Raw genomic sequence first — 17,489 nt, forward strand, 5'->3', positions numbered from 1 at the left:
CCTCATTGGCAGCCATGCAACTCTCTGTTGCTCAGGCATCTTGTGAAAATTGCCAACCACCAGCTCAACAAAACCAGTTAGCATCTCCAGAGTTACTAAACTCCTGAGTTACTAGATTCCCCAAGAAAATTTCAAGAGCAATCGGATCCTGTCCTTCCAGAGGTCTGCCCTGCTTTCACAGCGCGGCCCCACGGGTTTAAATACATGATAACTAGATGCACCCAGAGAGCACGGAGAAAGAGAAGGTAATACAGTAGACTATTTTTCTTGTTTCATTGAACAAGTGACCCTTCAGCTCCAGGTTACTAGAAACGCAACAACTGAACTATATTCTGATAAACATAGTCATGGTCTAACTGATATGTGACTCCTGTCAAACAGCAACCTGGTTGATTCCTCTTTACTCAATTAGGGACGGATGACAAATACTGTAGTGATCTAACGAGTGACACCCGTTCTCATACCCATTTGCTGCTGGAGGTTTGAAGAGGACTTTTGAAACACATCAGGAGACTTTCAGGGATATTTTGTCAAGACTTCACCAACATTCTATCAAAATGTACTCTGGAAATTCTCTGAGGACTTCACCTAAAAAGAGGTCTGTTCTACTCTACCTTATTGGACCCTTTGTCAGAGTAATGGTGTTAAACGGAGTGCTTGGTCATTGACATCTTTATAGAGGTCCCCCTTAGTCTGCAGGAGCAACAGGAGGATATGAGGCCAGATAGAGCAGCACTAGTTGCTACATAAGAGAGGGACAGGTGGGCAAGGTGGACCCTGTCCCCACTGCAGGTGTAGGCCATCAGTCCTCCTCTGGATCTCCTCCACTAGGATCTCCAGTGCAGTGTCTGAGAACCTGTGTGCTGTCTCCCTTGGTCCCTGAGCCATCTTGAAATGCGCTGTTATGTCAGCTAGCATACTCCACACCTTCAATGAGGTGGAGTCCATAAATACTGCTTCACAAAAACTGCCTGATCTGTTTTAACATCTCCTGGCAAATTCAAATTATGGTAATCAGCAATTAGGACCAGAAATATATGTTAAAACCAGATTTTCAAACATGCGTGTCTTATTAGCACAGCACCCACTTAGCATCTGTTTTTGTCCTTTCACCAAAATAACTCTTTGGATGTTTTTATTTTCAAAATGCAGTGTTAGATGTGATGGCAAATCAAAGCCTTACACATAAACATATGTCTCCAGGAAAACCATAGGACAATATTCACTGTCTAAAATTTTAAGTTGTTTGGCTGTGGAGAGTATTAGGTGTGGTCGAAATACATATGCTTCCTTTTCCAGAAAACAATCTTCAGGAGTAATGCTGCAACACAGGTCTGAGTAAAACTCATCTTTCCAATAATGTATTATTATCCTTCACGAGTTTAGAAAGTACAGGGATGACTTTGTTGCTTGACATGCAAACACAAAATGTGCATAAAATAAAATCTTTGATGTTTACTTTTAAAGGAGCACATAATTTGCTCTTGAATGCTGCAGCGGCTGATAGTGAACTGCTAACATCAGCAATTGTATTGCCACCGTGTAAAAAAACTCCCTCTGTGAAGCAGGTAGAATAACAGGTCAACCAAGGATCTAAGCACAACTTCTGGTTGGGGGAGGGTTATACTGCTTGTTTAAAACAAAAACTTAAAAGTCAAAACAAAACCTATTAATTTTTTTTAGTCTATTTCTCACTCTCTAAATTACCGTTAAAGAAAAAAAACACATTATCACTATTCCCTATAATAAAAATTTTGGATAGAGCAACATTTTCCTTTAATTCCATCCCATCAGATTTAGCTTTGGAACCATATTTTTCTGACACCTGAGACAGAACATGAACTAGCTGGAAACAGTAAGAGACTAAATCCTACATTCTTGCTTTAAATCTGATTTACTAAAATTACCTTAAAAAAATGGATTTAAAAATTCTTAAATTCCTCTCTGTAAAAAAGCAGTATTGCAAAAAACAAGCCAATGAATTTCCAATATTTTATGGACTAATTCATATAGTCTGTATAATCTGCAGAGAAACTATCCACCAGAGGAAATCTTACCCCACTGGTATGTGGAATTGTACATGTATTTGGAACTAGAACTTGAAAGTAGGCTCCTGTGACCAGGAGCACATTCTCTGCACTACTACAATACCATCATTATCTGGATCTAAGTTAGTTCATTGCTTCTACAAAATCAGTACCAAAGATACTAAGCTACCAATTTCTTTAACATGTTGTTTAAGAACTGGAAAATAATTCCATCTAATGTTACAACTTTACAAAACAGCAGTGTTCAGCAAAGGTTCTCACTCTCGTAGCCTGGTGTAGCATCAGCGAGTCATGAACTTTCTACAGGTAATGAATGAAGCCATGTTCCTTTGATCTAGTCAGAGTAGCATTGTTAAGAGATCTGGAAGCTGGTTGCCTGTCCATGTTAATATCCACATTTGGCCTGTGGCCTGAGAAGCAATGGGTCAAAACACTGAGATTTCACTTCAAAATAACAAAACTGTGGATTGTAAATATAAGGCTGTAATCTAATCTCAGGGTTTAGATAATGAAGATGAAATGTCACCATACCATCAGGGTTTAAATTATAATTTCCCTACAATCAATATTTCTGTATGCAAGATGCTTGTGGGAGGAATTTTGAATAAGAAATTCTTTTCTCCATTTACAGACCCTCTATATTACTGAGTCACAAGAGTTTAAAATTTATCTACTTTTAACAGTCAACCATTAATGCAAGTCTTGCAGAGGGAAATTTGAGAATTTTTGGGTGGTGTATTTGCATTTTATAGAGTATTAAGTTACAATTTATATCTATCAGTTAACATGAAGCAAGAGAGGGAAATACAAGCAACTGTTTACATACAGATTTCTTTTTGAGGTACTAAAGAAAATATGAAGACATATTTTAAGATTATTATTGAAAAACATTGTTCATACAGAAATAATGAAGTGTGCTTCTACCATAGTCTTGCGGTGTGAGTTCTCAAATACTCTACTTTCAATCTTCTCAGCTTCAAATTTAATTCCCTTTGTGCAAAATAATTCAGTTCCTATTTTAATAGTCTTCTACTGCACAAAACCAGTCCTATTTATTTCTGAAGAGTAACTTTGAAATCATTGTTCAGAGTGCTTTTAGTTTACTAGTCCAAATGTAGCATTAATTGCTCTTTCATACAGATTCTCTGGGGAGTTGCTACATTTTGATATCAATTAGCGGCAGCGCATTTACAGAGAAATCAGACTTCAAGGCTATTCTTTGGTAATTAATATTAACTGAAAAGGTACACCAGTCTGCAGTGCACTGCTAGAATATGTTTTAAACTTGAAAAGAAGCTGAAGCTGAGAAAAACTTGAGGCACTGAATTAAAGCAGCCTATAAGAATTTCCACAAACATCGCAAAACAAATGTCAAAACACGCTGTAGTTCTGTAGGACTTAGACCACTGTGCAAGCAGCAACCTTTGGGTTAACATGTACATAAAACTGATCAGTCATTTTACAGTCATCATAGCTTTTAGAAACAGACCTTTTGTTTTCAATAATTTTTAATAGTTTTATCACAGCTGATACATGTTTCAGTTATTTCTGAAATTCCTTCAATTGCCAAATTATTTCAGATATTATTCCATGGTAGTTTCCCTCTGCTACTCGTCTCTTTTAAAGGAATCCTATGAAATAATGTTAAATTAATTGTTCTTTTGGTCACCATTGCACTATTTGCCTAATTTCAAAGGACCGAATATTCAAATCTCTTGTCTGGTTTAATGCACTTACTTTCATGCAAAATATGACCTATTGTAGATTCACTCTGTTGCACAACTAAAACCATGTAATGAAACAGCATCAATTGTACTGGTAATTCACATCTGTAATGTTGCATTGGAGACAAATATTTTGAAGTGTAGTGTTGGGGAGAGGGATGCTGTTCACAAATTCAATGTTCCATATATGGACTGACAAGTAAAGAGTAGGCAGTGCTGTGCTTTAAATATTTTTGTTGTGTGACCTACGCAGAATTTGTGTTACAAGTATCTTTATCCTATGCAGTGCAGCCCCCATTATCCACACTCCAATTAACTCCCTTCCCTATTATAATTTTCACAGGTCAATTGCTTGCACAAGAAAGTCACATACCACTAAAACTGGTTCCTAATGAATGGCATAAATAACCACAATAGACCATATAACATGAAATTGAATTCATGCTATTTTTACTGCACTTACTTTTATTCCAAACCTATGTTTAAAGTAAAATTGGAGATTCCTTGTTATCTATCAATTTCCATTATCTACTATTACGGCAGACAATGGAGGTTCCACTCTATTAAGAAAGCAAACTTTTGTAGTGTTTGGAAATTTACAGCTATGAATTTCTAAAGTTACGTACTATGGTTATTAGCAATAGTAGCACCATCAGGGTTCTAACAGATCTGTGGTAAAATCCTCACCTATGAGAGTACGTTTGTGCATAGCATATGTTTGTGCATAGCATTAACCCTATAGAAACCAGAAAATGCTTACAAATGCTATTTTAAATGTCTAGGTCCTTTGAGGAATCTGGTAAAAAGTAATAATGGCCAATGGTTTCTACTGGGGAGCTTAAGGCAGGCACAATAACTTAAGGATGAAAAGGTTAGTTCCAATCCCAGTTCCAGGGAACTGAGGATGTTTAGATTGATTTGAAAAATGAAACCACAAGTGCACTCTTCACCTGAGCTGCAGTCCTCAATTTCCCTGGCCTACAACAAGATCAGTCTATTATTCTTGTTTTAATCACTTTTGTTTTGCTCCTTTGCAGCTTTAGAAAAATGGCTGCCTTGAGGCTCAAATATGTGTGAAGTATTGTATCACTGTCTCATCAATCCACAATGAGATCTGAAATAGAACCTGACCATCTTCAAGAAAGGTTTAATGTGCACTGTTTAATCAATTTGAGTACAATTTTTTATTTATTCATTCATGGGATGTGGGCATCACTGGCTAGGCCAGCATTTATTGCCCATCTCTAATTGCCCTTGTTCAAAGAGCATTTAAGAGTCAACCACATTGCTGTGGATCTGGGGTCACATGTAGGCCAGACCAGGTAAGGACAGCAGATTTCCTTCCCTAAAGGACATTAGTGAACCAGATGGGTTTTTACAACAATCGACAATGGTTTCATGGTCATTAGACTTTTAATTCCAGATTTTTAATGAAGTCAAATTCCACCATCTGCCATGGCGGATTCAAACCCAGAGCTTTACCCTGAGTCTCTGGATTACTAGTCCAGTGACAATACCACTATGCCATTGCCTCCCCTACTACTGGGGACATTCTGGTGGTGTGTGCCAGGTAGAAAAATTTTCAGTATCAATCATATGAAGCTCAAGAGTTTCCAAGAGAGTTAAGAAATCCCATATGCTCACAACCCCTTTTGAATTTACAATTTGGGGGATTATGGTCATTTTAAGATCTATAGGGTTCAACAGAAACAGTTGAAACTTGGTGCATTACTCTTTTTTACCAAAATTTGCATAGAACAATTCACTGCAATGAGTGTGGCCAATGTCACATAACCATAATAAACTGTAAAGAAAGAAGAAATACAAATTTTAAAAAATGGCAGCAACATTGCTCATTTCTTAGCTCAGCACTGATGTCCAGGGACAGGGTCTCACGAGGATTCTTCTAAGGCATTGACTACCAGTTCAAGGATGTCAGGGCAGTGGTCTGCAATCTGCTGTAAGATGGTGTTGGCATAGTCCTGAAGTTCTGAACTTTCTTTTTCACACTGTTCCAGCTCAGCATTCAGCTTTAAAACAAAAACAGACAAAATACATCTTTGTAAGTACCTCACCTCACCAAAGTCAGACAGAGAAGAAACAGCATGTTTGTTCAACATTGAAAAAACTTTGCATTAATTGCTTCAATTATATTCTTCCCTGATAAAAGGGTGCAACTAGATTTCTACTTACTGCAGCTTTGGCCAATGCTGCTTTTTAAGAGCCCCTTCTCCAAATTCTTGGCATTTACTTTAAACAAAAATTCAGGGGACTTATGAACAAGATTATTTGTTTAACTCAATGCATGCTTGGTATTTTACCTAGTCTTCCAGCCACCAAAATTCCACTTATTCCTTTTGAAGATGCTATGCTCTCTTTCAGGGATGTGAAGGACACTCATAATTGTGACAAGAGCATAAATGATTTGAGCTGTTTATCCCTTAGAAGCACAACTCCCAAGTCATGGGAAGTAGGGAGATGGAGAACTGGCTGTCTGATCTTGGTACATTCGTTTCAATTTGCTATTGCTGAACAGGTTAAGAACCATAGTCTTCATTATTTTTTTGTATGAAGGCCTCACAGTTAAAATCAACCCACAAACAGCACAAATGAAAACATTCCAACACCTGATATCAAATCCACCATCTTGAAGTCATAGATTGGGTGCGTTATTTACAAATCTAAAATTATGGATGCAGACGCTCAATAAATCGGCTCATTAATATAGAATTTTTTGTAAACCTTTAATATGTATTATGCAGAGATATTGACATGTTCTGACAATATGAAACATTTGTACACTTTGGCAGGTTGGGTGCTTTTGCTCGACTTCAGTGACCTCAGCAATTAAATGTCTGTTGAGTCCTTAGGCACTGACCTCCTCGTATTATGCTATCAGATACAACTAAGCCTCTGATTGGGCCTTCACCAAAAGAAACTTCATCTAAAACAACCTCAGTTTACAATGACTGTGAGTGATGTTATCATCTGAACACTTAACACAGCTATATCAAATTTCTCTCTCTGCTATTTTAATACAAGTGTTAAGCTGTTTAAAATACATGGGTTAATGCCTCCATTGAGAGGAACTTGACGTCAATGCATTAAGCTTTATTTGATAACAATACACAGTCATTTCCAGCCTTATGTATATAAATGTGTTCTGCAAGGTAACACACTTTGCTCATTCCTCCTTTGTGACAGTAAAAAAATAAATTATTTTTGCCTCCAACTTTGACCCCAAGTCTCCAAAGACTAACATATGACTTCCAGTTTCCATTACTTAGGGACTCAAACATTTCACCTGTGCACTGAAAAGGCATTTATGGACAATAGACATACATGACCTATCTGAGGCCTGGAAATACTGCTCTGAGACCAACTCAAACTGTATACAATATTATATTTAATTGCAGCACAGATAAAAACCCCTAGACAACCATTTTAAAATGAAATGAAGCATACTGTTCTTATTGTTCACAGGTGTCCCAAGCCTATCCAGTTGATACACATTTGGCGTAGCTCCAACTGGTAACAGTAATTTTTTTTCTTTCTCCTCTGACCTTGTGCTGTCAAACAGCACATTATATTGAAAGATGACTGTCCCACTATTATAGTACATGTGGTGGTGGTGTATTACAGATCAATCAAGGAGGCTGGGTTGCTATGGCAACATACATATTTACATGTATGTTGTAGTCTGAAACTATGGATAGTGATGGGAGAGGAGGTTCCAACTTTCTCTCCATCAAATGGCTGACCAGGAATCTCTCCCACTCTTACCACCTGCCATCAACGTGCATTGGAAGGATTTGCAAGTTGGTAATGAGCCTGCTTGGCCACGTTATGAACACATTTTCCTTGGCCTTCAAGTTCTCAGGTTGGACTTGAACCCAGAGCTTCTGACTCAGAGGCAGGCACACTACCCACTGCACAAGAAGGCTTTCATTATTGTACAGAAGGGGAAAAAGTAAACAAATATATCCAGTCAGATAAGTGGGCATATTTATGGGGAGGCAATGGCGTAGTGGTATTGTCACTGGACTAGGGACCCAAGTTCAAATCCTGCCACAGCAGATGGTGGAATTTGAATTCAATAAAAATCAGGAATTAAAAGTCTAATGATGACCATCAGAGCATTGTCAATTTTTAAAAAATTTGTTTATGGGATGTGGGTGTCGCTGGCTCGGCCAGCATTTATTGCCCAATTACCCTTGTTCAGAGTCACATTGCTGTGGATCTGGAGTCACATGTAGGCCAGACCAAGTAAGGACAGCAGATTTCCTTCCCTAATAGACATTAGTGAACCAGATGGGTTTTTATGACAATCGGCAATGGTTTCACAGGGAAGAATACTCTCCCCATCAGGGGGTTGTGCGGGGGCGGGCCGGAGCGAGCGCTAATCCGATCGGCGCCCCCAATCGGGTGCGCACCGCCATTTTACGTGAGCGGGCCAATTAAGGCCCGCCCAGCATTGCTGTGCGCTCCCTGTGTGGACGGGGGGGGGGGGTGGCGCATAATCGCGAATGAGCACAGAAATCTCCCTGAGGCACGAAGGCGCCCCAGGGAGATTAATTTAAGTTATGGAAAGTTTAATAAAGATGGAAAAAAATTTTAAGGACATCTCCCGTCAAGTGAAACTGTCACATGAGCTGGGACATGTTCATTCATTTTTTCAAAAATTTTAAATAAATTAATAAACACTTCATGAAACCACATCCTGCCCATGGATGAGGTTTCATGAAAAATGCGAAGGCCGCCTGGGCTCTTCGCCTGCCCGCCAACCTTAAGGTTGAACGGGCAGCCTTCTTAACAACTTTAATTAGTTTAATAATGGCCTTACTAGGCCTTTGACAGTTCAGCGGGTGCGCAGCCAAAGCATCTGCGCACCCACCGAACTGACACTCTCGATGACGCGCAGTGACGTAGGGATGCACGCCCGACGTCACTGCGAATCGGCGAGCGGGCCCCGCTCCCGCTGGGAAAATTCAGCCCACAGTCATCATTAGACTTTAATTCCAGAATTTTATTGGATTCAAATTCCACCATCTGTCATGGTGAGATTCAAACCCAGGTCCCCAGAGTGTTCCCTCAGGTTTCTGGATTACCGGTCTACTGACAATACCACTATACCATCATCCCCCAGCTAATCACAGCAGCCTCACAGCCATTTAATACTTCAAGGAGTGTTAATTAGCTAGAGGTGGCACATCCACCCCTCACTCAGGCACAGGACCCGCCTCAGAGAGTTGCCAGCCAATCTGATAAGCAGTCCCCAGATTCTAAGCCTCGGAGTCCAGGATCAAGTAAATGTTGGGGCGGGAGGTGTGGTGCTCCCATGGGGGAGAGGGGAGGTGAAGCCCAGGGAGGTGGACTGGGGGAAGGAAGACTGCAAAGGGGGTCGGGGGTTGTGGGGGCCTTGATGGAGAAGGCATGGGAGTACCCGCTGGGGAAAACCTCGGTGGGGGCACCCTATGTGGAAAGGGAGCTGTCCCAAATCGTCCCGCCCGAGGCCCATGCAGGGTGACCTGCTAGGCTTCCTCCCTGCCCCTGAACTCTTCCTGTCAGCCTCAAAATTGAGGCTGAGTGGGAAGCGGCCTTTAAGTAGCCAATAATTGACCACTTAAGGGCCTCAACTGGGGTGAGGATGGGTGGGCTGCCCTAGGCCTCACCTGTTCCACCCAAAATTGTAGACAGGTTGGGGGCAATCTGGTAGGTGGGTAGGCCATTTGGGCAATTTTATGGGTCCTAGATTTGTGGGTTTGCCGGCAGGGGACTCTAACATTCTGTCCTTGAATTTTTTTTCTTAAGTTTAAATTTTATTATTGTGTGTAAGTGTTTTCTTCCTCTCTCTCCACCCCAACTCCAAACCCACCTCCCGCACAATCTAATCTCATCAGCACTCATCAGCATGACAGCAGACACGTGAACAACTTTTGGTCCTATGCCAATGCAGCTCTGAATCTGGCTGTCAAAGACATACGAAGTGCTGGAGTAATTTTCATCTTCACATTCTAAAATCCAATTAAGGCCAGGTTTCAAATATTTGGCTAAATCACACAATTTAAAATTTAAAAAGCATGAAAATATTTGATAGATCTTTTTTTGTTAAACATACACAGCTGAAGTCATTTAAGGGTTAAAATTTCATTATATGCTGCTTTAAAATAAAATAGGTTAAGAGCTTTGCAAATATAGTGCTCAAAGAAATGTATGCAAATCTGTCTACTATTACAGCACACAAAATAATTTCTGTCTCTTTAATGACATCATTCAATGTCCATTAACAGCAGTCAATGAAATATTGGCTCCTTATATTGTTAAAAGATCCAATTTCCAGTCCTTATGCAAATCCCACATTTAGGGCTGAGTTTAATACAGGTGATGGAAGTGTTGCCCACCAGCTGGAGAGCTGGCAAGAGCCTCACATCACCTCCATTGGGGAAGGCCTGTTGTATTAATTGGCCAACAGTGGGTCTTTCCCAGGACTTAGGACCCTGGGGGTGGATATCCCACCTTCTGACATTTGGCAGCCAATCAGAGGCCAGCAGCTCTCCATTGCTCGTCAGCGTCACCGGGAGTGGTGGCAGCTACCGGCAATGCATCCACCAGGTGATCACCGAGGGACCCAGGTGTGAGGGTGGGATGGTGGTTGGAAGAAAAGGCAGGGAGATGCCTCTCAGCAGGACTCCTCTTCCCGATGTCGGGTCCCTCAATCAGGTACACATGCCCCAACCTCACTCCTGATCAAATGCCCCCCGCCACCTCCAAACACGCCACCAGGAGGGATTAAATTCCACCCTCAGTGTGGTTATCTCTCCAGGAAATTTTGGGTAGCCTGATCAGTTATTAGTAATTTACACTAAATATACTTTTCTAAATATGAAAGTTAACTTCAAATTAATGCCTCATGCCTTGCAGTAATACAGGATTTCTAAAATTTGCATTTCTAATTTGCATGCAGAATGTAAAAGTAAAATTATAATTACAATGTATGGACAGCAACACTACAAAAGTAGCACACCAGACTTTGGGTTGAAAACGATCACTATTCTTGATGGAATCACATGGACAGTGTGACCAACAGTCGAGTTATATCAGCTTCTAATGCACTACAACAATTTGCTGCTAAGAATAACTATGTATTGCAATTATACTTGTCTTGGTGTAGAGAATATTAATAACAAAAAGAGAATTACCTGGAAAAACTCAGCAGGTCTGGCAGCATCGGTGGAGAAGAAAAGAGTCGACGTTTCGAGTCCACATGACCCTTCTACAGAACTGAGTATAGTTAGGAGAGGGATGAAATATAAGCTGGTTTAAGGTGGGGGGCGGGGGGGAGAGAAGTTGAGGGTGGGGTGGTTGTAGGGACAAGCAAGCAGTGATAGGAGCAGATAATCAAAAGATGTCACAGACAAAAGGATCAAAGAGGTGTTGAAGGTGGTGATATTATCTAAGAAAAGTGCTAATTAAGAATGGATGGCAGGATACTCAAGGTACAGCTCTAGTGGGGGTGGGGTGGAAAGACTAACAAGGTATTAGTTGTAGATTTAAAAATAATGGAAATAGGTGGGAAAAGAAAAATCTATATAAATTATTGAAAAAAACAAAGGGAGGGGGAAGAAACGGGGTGGGGATGGGGGGAGGGAGTTTAAGATCTAAAGTTGTTGAATTCAATATTCAGCCCGGAAAGCTGTAAAGTGCCTAGTCGGAAGATGAGGTGCTGTTCCTCCAGTTTGCGTTGGGCTTCACTGGAACAATGCAGCAAGCCAAGGACAGACATGTGGGCAAGAGAGCAGGGTGGAGTGTTAAAATGGCAAGCGACAGGGAGGTTTGGGTCTTTTTTGCGGACAGACCGCAGGTGTTCTGCAAAGCGGTTGCCCAGTTTGCGTTTGGTCTCTCCAACGTAGAGGAGACCGCATTGGGAGCAACGAATGCAGTAGACTAAGTTAGGGGAAATGCAAATAAAATGCTGCTTCACTTGAAAGGAGTGTTTGGGCCCTTGGACGGTGAGGAGAGAGGAAGTGAAGGGGCAGGTGTTGCATCTTCTGTGTGGGCATGGGGAGGTGCCATAGGTGGGGGTTGAGGAGTAGGGGGTGATGGAGGAGTGGACCAGGGTGTCACGGAGGGAACGATCCCTATGGAATGCCGCCAGGGGGGGTGAAGGGAAGATGTGTTTGATGGTGGCATCATGCTGGAGTTGGCGGAAATGGCGGAGGATGATCCTTTGAATGCGGAGGCTGGTGGGGTGATAAGTGAGGACAAGGGGGACCCTATCATGTTTCTGGGAGGGAGGAGAAGGCGTGAGGGCAGATGCGCGGGAGATGGACCGGACACGGTTGAGGGCCCTGTCAACGACCGTGGGTGGAAAACCTCGGTTAAGGAAGAAGGAGGACATGTCAGAGGAACTGATTTTGAAGGTAGCGTCATCAGAACAGATGCGACGGAGGCGAAGGAACTGAGAGAATGGGATGGAGTCCTTACAGGAAGCGGGGTGTGAGGAGCTGTAGTCGAGGTAGCTGTGGGAGTCGATAGGCTTGTAATGGATATTGGTGGACAGTCTATCATCAGAAATTGAGGCAGAGAGGTCAAGGAAGGGAAGGGAAGTGTCAGAGATGGACCATGTGAAAATGATGGAGAGGTGGAGATTGGAAGCAAAATTAATAAATTTTTCCAGGTCCCGACGAGAGCATGAAGCAGCACCGAAGTAATCATCGATGTATCGGAGAAAGAGTTGTGGGAGGGGGCCGGAGTAGGACTGGAACAAGGAATGTTCCACATACCCCATAAAGAGACAGGCATAGCTGGGGCCCATGTGGGTACCCATAGCCACACCTTTTATTTGGAGGAAGTGAGAGGAGTTAAAGGAGAAATTGTTCAGTGTGAGAACAAGTTCAGCCAGACGGAGGAGAGTAGTGGTGGATGGGGATTGTTCGGGCCTCTGTTCAAGGAAGAAGCTAAGGGCCCTCAGACCATCCTGGTGGGGGATGGAGGTGTAGAGGGATTGGACATCCATGGTGAAGAGGAAGCGGTTGGGGCCAGGGAACTGGAAATTGTTGATGTGACGTAAGGTGTCAGAGGAATCACGGATGTAGGTGGGAAGGGACTGGACAAGGGGAGAGAGAAGGGAGTCAAGATAATGAGAAATGAGTTCCGTGGGGCAGGAACAGGCTGACATGATTGGTCTGCCGGGACAGTTCTGTTTATGGATTTTGGGTAGGAGGTAGAAACGGGCCGTCCGAGGTTGGGCGACTATCAGGTTGGAAGCTGTGGGAGGAAGATCTCCAGAGGAGATGAGGTCAGTGACAGTCCTGGAAACAATGGCTTGATGTTCCGTGGTGGGGTCATGGTCCAGGGGGAGGTAGGAGGAAGTGTCTGCGAGTTGACGCTCAACCTCCGTGAGGTAGAGGTCAGTGCGCCAGACAACAACAGCACCACCCTTGTCAGTGGGTTTGATGACAATGTTGGGGTTGGACCTGAGAGAACGGAGTGCAGTAAGTTCAGAGAGAGACAGATTAGAATGGGTGAGAGGAGCAGAGAAATTGAGACGGCTAATGTCACGCCGACAGTTCTCAATGAAAAGATCAAGAGAAGGTAAGAATCCAGAGGGAGGGATCCAGGTGGAGGGAGAATATTGGAGGTGGGTAAAAGGATCCGTTGAACGGGGAGAGGACTCCTGCCCAAAGAAGTGAGCACGGAGACGAAGACGATGAAGAGTTCAGCATCGTGCCGAGCCCGAAATTCATTGAGATGAGGGCGTAAGGGTATGAAACTAAGTCCTTTGCTGAGCACTGAACGTTCAGCATCGGAGAGGGGAAGGTCAGGGGGTATAGTGAATACGCGGCTGGGGCTGGGATTGGAAGATGGGGTGGGGACGGAGGGACAAGCAGGGGTGGAGGGTCCCGGATGGGTGTTGATGTCGATATTAATGGTGATTTCATGATTCAATGCTCCCAATGGGGAGTGTTCTCTCAGCGTTGTAGGAATGTAGCTATGCTTTTCCAATATAAAATGATGGAAAATTCTGGACTGCATGGACGTGATTTCCCAAGATGTGCTGCATGTGAGCCCTACACCCCATTGGGGGAGCCAAGTCTTAGAATCACCCCTAACATCTCCTTCTCATTTCTATAATCTGCTCTTAAGTTAAAGAGGGTAGATTCAAGGATATTTTCAGTAAAGTATGGGTGCCTTAGTGAATTGGGAAATCAAGTTTGAAATCAAAACTGGTTTTGTGTCAACAGAAATATGTTAGGAAATAAGAAAGAGATATCTACTGCCTTCACAAGTCTGATGTATAATCTGTGTGTTTTCTTCTCTTTTACTCTTTGAAATCTCTTGTAATGCTTTTTTGTGTTCTTGTGCTACAATGATGCACAATCATGACCACAAACATTCACCGCGAGGTTCTTCCAAATATCTGCTGTGTTGTGTCTTGGATTACAGGATGCTGGTTGGTTGATAGAGGGTGAGGAGAAGGAGGTGGCTGTTAGTTGCAGCTGGCTTTCACTGACCTTCGATGTCAAGTTAATGGAAACGAACTTACTGCAGAAATTGCCCAACATATCACACCTGCTTGGCCGAGCGTCAAAATATTTGTACGGTCTAATATAGTTATGAGAAGGATTTATTGACTTAGCTACGAGAAGCTACAATGAAAGATGAAATTCACTTGGTGCTGATTACAAATTCTCTTGCTCTATGACTACCCCTATACTTTCCTTCTTACTGGGGCACTCTTATTCAAACTATGTTTTTCTTTTTGCTTGAGAATTGCTTTCCTTTGTAAATAGAAATGAGTGAACAACATTGTATCGCTGATTTAAATTGTTTGAACTGAGTCATGCTTATTTAATCTGGGCCACTGGGATAGCTATTCTCTTTCTCCTAACATTGGGCTGAATTTTGCCGTCGGCAAGCAGGGGGCGGGGCCCGCTCGCCGACGCGTAAAATGACGCGAGATGACGTCGGTTCAGTCTTGGGGGAGGGGGAAAATTATGCCTGGCCCTGTAGGTGACTGCTAAGGAGGGGGTGTCTGGGGGAAAGTGCTGGCCAGCCTCGGAGGCGACTGCTGAGGGGAAGGGGTGCTGGCGCTGCATCCCGCGCACAGGCAATCGAGGTGGGGGGCAGGGTAAGCGAGGGAAGTGGCCACGCATTAGGGACACCTGTATAAGCTGACCATGCCTCTGCAACTAAGACAGATCAGGCACAGCCACAGTGATATGATTGGGGTCAGGCTAGGTGACCTAGCTGTATGCTGGATGACATAGAAGTAGAAGGTGAAGGAGAGAGCAACTGAGGCACCTGGCCGCGCAAAGGCAGGAGCAGCAACCTCATGAAGAAGCGGCAGCAGGGGCTCCTGCATACACCGCCCAAGAGCGACAGCGAGCTGTGGCTGGCTGGCACCTAGAGACATCCAGGGTCTAAAGATGTCGCCTGCCATTCCTGCAGATGACTGAGAACCAGTGTCGCCGACGACTGCGCATGTCTAGGGACCTGGTGGCTCACATCTGCCACTTACTGCAGGACTTGGCGCCAAGGGGACATGGAGGGTATCCACTGCCAGTGGCTGTGAAAGTGACCGCGGTGCTCAATTTCAATGCCAGTGGCTCCTTTCAAGGCTCCACAAGTGACCTCTGTGGGATTTCACAATCCACAACCCACAAATACCGCCATGAGGTCACGGATGCCATCTTCTCCATGGCACACAACTTTGTGCAATTTTCCCAGGACTGGGACAGCCAGGATGCAAGAGCCGTTGGATTTGCCCTGTTCTCGGGATTCCCACAGGTGCAGGGTGCGATTGACTGCACTCATGTGGCACTCAGGTCGCCATTGCTACACTCAGTGGACTTCATCAACCGCAAGGGCTTCCACTCGCTGAACGTGCAGCTGGTATGTGATCACCAGAAACGCATGGTTTCCAGGGAGTGTGCACAACACCTACACCCTGAGTCGCTCGCAGATCCCTGCAGTCTTCCAGGGTCCACAGAGGCTGCAGGGTCAGCTCCTTGGGGACAAGGGCTACCCGCAGAGACCATGGCTGATGACACCCGAGCAGCGGCCTCAGACTGCAGCAGAGCGATGCTATAATGAGGCTCATGCAGCAGCTCACAACTTGGTGGAGCAGACCATTGGGATGCTGAAGATGCGGTTCCAGTGCCTGGACCGGTCTGGTGGAGCCCTGCAATACACCCTGCAATACAGTCCGCAGAGGGTGTCACGCATCGTCGTTGTCCGCTGCGCCCTTTATAACCTGTTGCTGCAACGGGGTGAGTTGCTGGCTGAGGAGGAGATGGAAGAGCTGCACGTTTCCTCCGATGAGGACACAGACGGGGATGAGAGTGAGGGGGTCCTCGGTGGTGACGATGACGCAGATGAGGCTCTCGCACTGGCTAGATGAGGCAGGTGCACTCAGGAGGCCCTCATAGCTGCTAGATTTGTGGAGGAAGATGACAACATGCAGTGAGGATACTCCATAGTTCTTCACATAGCCTCTGAGAATGTCTGACTCCTATCTGGCTGAGGGCAGCTCACTTGTGCTACATGATCAGGACCACCTCAGGGACGCAGCCATGAAACTTTAGACGCATCTGATGCTGTGTCCGCCTTCAGCACCTCTGCCCTTCAGGAGCTGGTGCACAGCATCACTGGTCGCAGATGCTGGTGTGATGGGGGCCAGCCCCACCTTAAAGGTGCTGAGAACACACAGAGCGTATGAGAGAACTTTGTGGCAACTGCCCACTATATTCTGGCAACAATAACCAGCACTGCCGAGGTGCAGGCATCAGTAATGTTTTCAGGGAGTGTGAGGCTGGACCATCACTGTGGTCTGATGGCTGCACAGAGCACAGGGAACAGGCCCTGGACTGAGACACCTGCCTTTTATCTTGTGCAGAAAGGTTTCACTTCTGAGTGACAAGAACACTGCTCATTAGAACAAGGAGCCACAGGCAGGGAGACATTCTTAGGGGTTTATTGACAATAGTGAACAGTACGTACAAGTGATCAACACCCATGCCCAGGCTGTGCAACTACTTTTACCTAACTTTCCTAACCCTGCCGCTACGTCTTTGCACTGCCTGGACATCTACAGCAAAGGTGGAGGCAGCCTGCTGACTATAACGCCCTGTCTGTGATGATTTTGGTGGGTGTCCTCTGGAGGGCCGAGAGTTGGTGGGCCCTGGCCTGCTTTCAGGGTCCTACTGTGCAGCAGTGGCACACTCCTCGGCTTGTGAAGCTGGATATACGAAGTCACAGGAAGATGGGAGTCAGATGGGCCGGTCATTCCCAGAGTCACCTGGGTGGATGGCCCCAGAGTGTGCACCAGCTGACCCTCCTCCCTATGGGAGCCAGGCTGACTCTGTGAGCGGAAGGAGTAGCTGGAGTGAGATCGAGCTGCCCAGCACCCCTCTCACGTACACACTGTTGGAGGCCAACTATGGCATCAGCAATGGAGTTAAGCCCGTGCAGCAGTGCAGGAGTGACCAAGGTCTCCATGGCAGCTGCCATCCTGCCAGTGTTGACCTCAGATCATTGCAATGCCGGTGCTATCACCTCAACCTGAAGACGGACAGGTTCCTCCATTGTGCCTTGCAATCTGAGGAGTGCAGCAGACATCCCTTCCTATTGTTCCCGAGCTTGCCTTTGCAGCTCCAGCAACTGTGACATGACCGAGTACAGAGGCTCCTCATCTGACTTGGACTCAGCAACATTC

At 44.5% G+C, this 17,489-nt stretch overlaps 1 protein-coding gene across 6 annotated transcripts in view; it reads right to left on the reverse strand.

The window, feature by feature from the left end:
- Nucleotides 1-2,757: 2,757 nt before the first annotated feature.
- The window catches only part of erc1b (ELKS/RAB6-interacting/CAST family member 1b), a 1,197,549-nt gene continuing 1,182,817 nt past the window's right edge, over nt 2,758-17,489 (reverse strand). For all 6 annotated transcript variants that reach the window (XM_078568271.1, XM_078568270.1, XM_078568269.1 and 3 more), the window contains one exon: nt 2,758-5,802. In XM_078568271.1, coding sequence (XP_078424397.1) covers nt 5,665-5,802 — 138 coding nt within the window. In that variant the 3' untranslated portion in view covers nt 2,758-5,664. The remainder of the gene's footprint in view (nt 5,803-17,489) is intronic.

This window comes from Cetorhinus maximus, chromosome 22 (assembly GCF_964194155.1).
Source record: "Cetorhinus maximus chromosome 22, sCetMax3.hap1.1, whole genome shotgun sequence".
NCBI lineage: Eukaryota > Metazoa > Chordata > Chondrichthyes > Lamniformes > Cetorhinidae > Cetorhinus > Cetorhinus maximus.